Here is a 2,780-nt window from a genome sequence, read left to right on the forward strand (position 1 = left end):
GCTGCTGTCTGTGTCACCTTCACACCTTTTACGTGTTTTCTCCTTTTCTTGTGTGTTCGCTTCGTCTTTTACGCCCATAATTCTCCTGTTTCCTCACTTTCCCTCCTACACCCTGATCATTTCTCTCGTTTGTCACACGTTTCTTCTTTTGTTTCCTGCTCCTCTAACACTCCTCCCTCCTTTTCTCTCTCTTTAGGAGCTGCTGTTCAGCGTATGCGCCCTGAACGTCATCTCCACCATCGTGTGCGCTCTCGCCACCGCGATGTGCTGCATGCAGATGGTCTCCACTGATGTGCTGGCCATGGTGAGTGTGATGGAAAGGCACACAATAGCTGACTTTATTTGCTTTTCACTGACCACCCTGCAGTTACAAAAGAATCTTTTTTGTTAGTCTGAAGATTTCTGTTATCAGGGCAAACACATGCAGCTCGTGGCGACCTTTATCTGTCGGAGGACAGTGTTTGAATCATCCTGCTCAGTAAATACAAGTTAGAACCAACACACATCGAAGGTCAGCTGCCAAAGGACCTCTCTCTCTCTCTGTGTCCTTCTGCATCACTGAAATACGTTGGCTTTGAAGAACAGCTCTGGAAAGGTGCACCATCCTCAGCATGACCCTGTTTTGTGGTTTATGTGGAACAATGGACGATTACCAGCAGCTAAATGATTTCAGCCATGAGGGAAATTAGCACGGCCGAGCTCCCCTCGTGTGTTTCCACCAACAATAGTCATCTGAAGCCTCTAAACACATAAACAACTCAAATGGTGGAGCAGCGCTGCCAGCATCGTACCATATATGAAGTCTTTAATGAACCTCGCTGTACATTTTCTGCGTGCTTGGATTCGTCTGATCTGCTGCTCTGGGCTTCATGTGGGATGTGGTTGGACAGCAGGCAGCAGGTGGACCGTATCTGTCCCATACGTCCAACCTGGCTCCTGTAAATTTACGAGTTTTCTGCAAAGTCTGTGAGATCCAGCTGCTGTTATGAACATAAATCAGACATCTACTCATAATCCTGATTTTAATGTGCTTTCCTATCATGTGTTGTTCTTTCAACGTGAATAAATCAGCAGAAAATGCTCTTTTTGAACCATGAAATAAAACTAAGTACCGTCTATTTGTTATCTCTCGTATCTACTTCTGTTAAATAAGAAACATACACCGATAAAGAGCAGAAGATGAATTCATCAGAAGCTGTTGGAGTTGCACAGAATTTAAAAATGCGAGTGGAAAATCATTCTTATCTTGACGTGCAGCCTTATTTCAGCCTCAATGCCGGCATCAATTATCTGAGATCTAGACGGACCGTTCCAGAACCGTCCCCACTGCACAGGCCTGAAGATCTACATGCATTGTGTTGATACTGTCTGCTGACAAATGAATTAGGAGCCTGTTAGTCTTAGTATATGTTGAGCAGAACGTATAAATACAGTATTCTATGGACGCAAACACCAACGCAGACCTGAGCACCAACAGAAACACCTCCATAAATTAAAAGAGGTGCCATCCAACAACGGATTCACAGAGAAGAACCAAAGCAGCGTTTCTTATCTCCAGCGGTCTTATCGAGTTTCCAAGAGGGGCCTCGTTTTCCATTTACCACAGAAGGTGTTAACCTTTTGTTTAGCTCAGTAAATTCAGCCGAGTCAATAGCAGCGGTGGCAGCCAGGAGATTAGAGGAGCAGGCTGGCTGTGACTGGAAAGTTGTCCCACTTAGAAAAGTCTGAGTGAGGAGACTGAATGTGCAGCAAGGCACCTCACTCCTACAACCCACATCTGACTGCATGTAGCTGCTTGATGGTGCATTTCGCTCCTCGTTTGCCCCTGGATGGGTCGTGGTTTCAAATAATGAATGAACAATGAAGGACTGTAATAAAGGCCTGCTAATGATTCTTTTATGCTGCGTTTCAGTTTATGCCGCACAGAGCTCGAGCCCTGAACGCCGACTGTATGACCCCCCATGGAACCATCCTGCACCAAACGCTGGACTTTGATGAGTTTATTCCTCCCATTCCCCCACCACCATACTACCCCCCGGAGTACACCTGCACCCCCTCCATGGATGGACAGAGGTGAGAGGCAGAATCCTGCCCGTCAGCTGGTATCGATACGTCCTCTGGGATACGTAGACGCCTTCAGGGAGGAAGCAATAAAGAAACCATCCCAGTGGTTAGAGACTGTACACAATAATTTACTTTTAAATCAGAACCCACTTCAGAAATACGCCTCGTTGTGCAAAACACCTCAGTAGCTAATTGTGTGGTAAAATTTCTGTCACGCTTTGTCTTGTGTTTAGTGGAAGTCACCTTTATATTGATATAAAAGATCAATCACATGCAAAGTGCAGCGCAGGCCGGTAAAGTACAACAGGTACACGATGTGAGAAATAAATGACAAGTTAAATGCAGTCAGCTCGTGCTTGTAGCAGGAATACATCATTAGCTGTAAATACTGTGTTTTATTTGTAAAAGGCAGCTTAAATCCTCTCCCAGAGGGCAGCAAGTCCAATTAGGCATCAAGCTGCTGCATGTTTTCCTAAAAAATCAATCAGGCATTGTTCATGGAATTAGATTTTTATTGTATGACTTATTGAAAGAGACCAATCTCAATATGTTCTGCAACATGTAAAGACAGCACGAACGTAATCAGAAGTTCATTATTCTTCCTTGAACTGCATTTAAATCTGCAAAAGGATTCAATGACAGCCGATAGTCACATTGAAAGCTCACATTTCCTCAAGTTTCCAGCTTATGATAGTCAAGGATTCAAGGATTCAAGG

General features: G+C 44.5%; 1 protein-coding gene across 1 annotated transcript in view; it reads left to right on the forward strand.

The window, feature by feature from the left end:
- Window positions 1-2,780, forward strand: part of fam189a1 (family with sequence similarity 189 member A1) — a 93,720-nt gene that overhangs the window by 84,938 nt on the left and 6,002 nt on the right. The window contains exons 5-6 of the mRNA XM_008281375.1: window positions 197-304; window positions 1,913-2,073. Coding sequence (XP_008279597.1) covers window positions 197-304; window positions 1,913-2,073 — 269 coding nt within the window. The remainder of the gene's footprint in view (window positions 1-196; window positions 305-1,912; window positions 2,074-2,780) is intronic.

This window comes from Stegastes partitus, unplaced genomic scaffold, assembly GCF_000690725.1.
Source record: "Stegastes partitus isolate 25-593 unplaced genomic scaffold, Stegastes_partitus-1.0.2 Scaffold232, whole genome shotgun sequence".
NCBI lineage: Eukaryota > Metazoa > Chordata > Actinopteri > Pomacentridae > Stegastes > Stegastes partitus.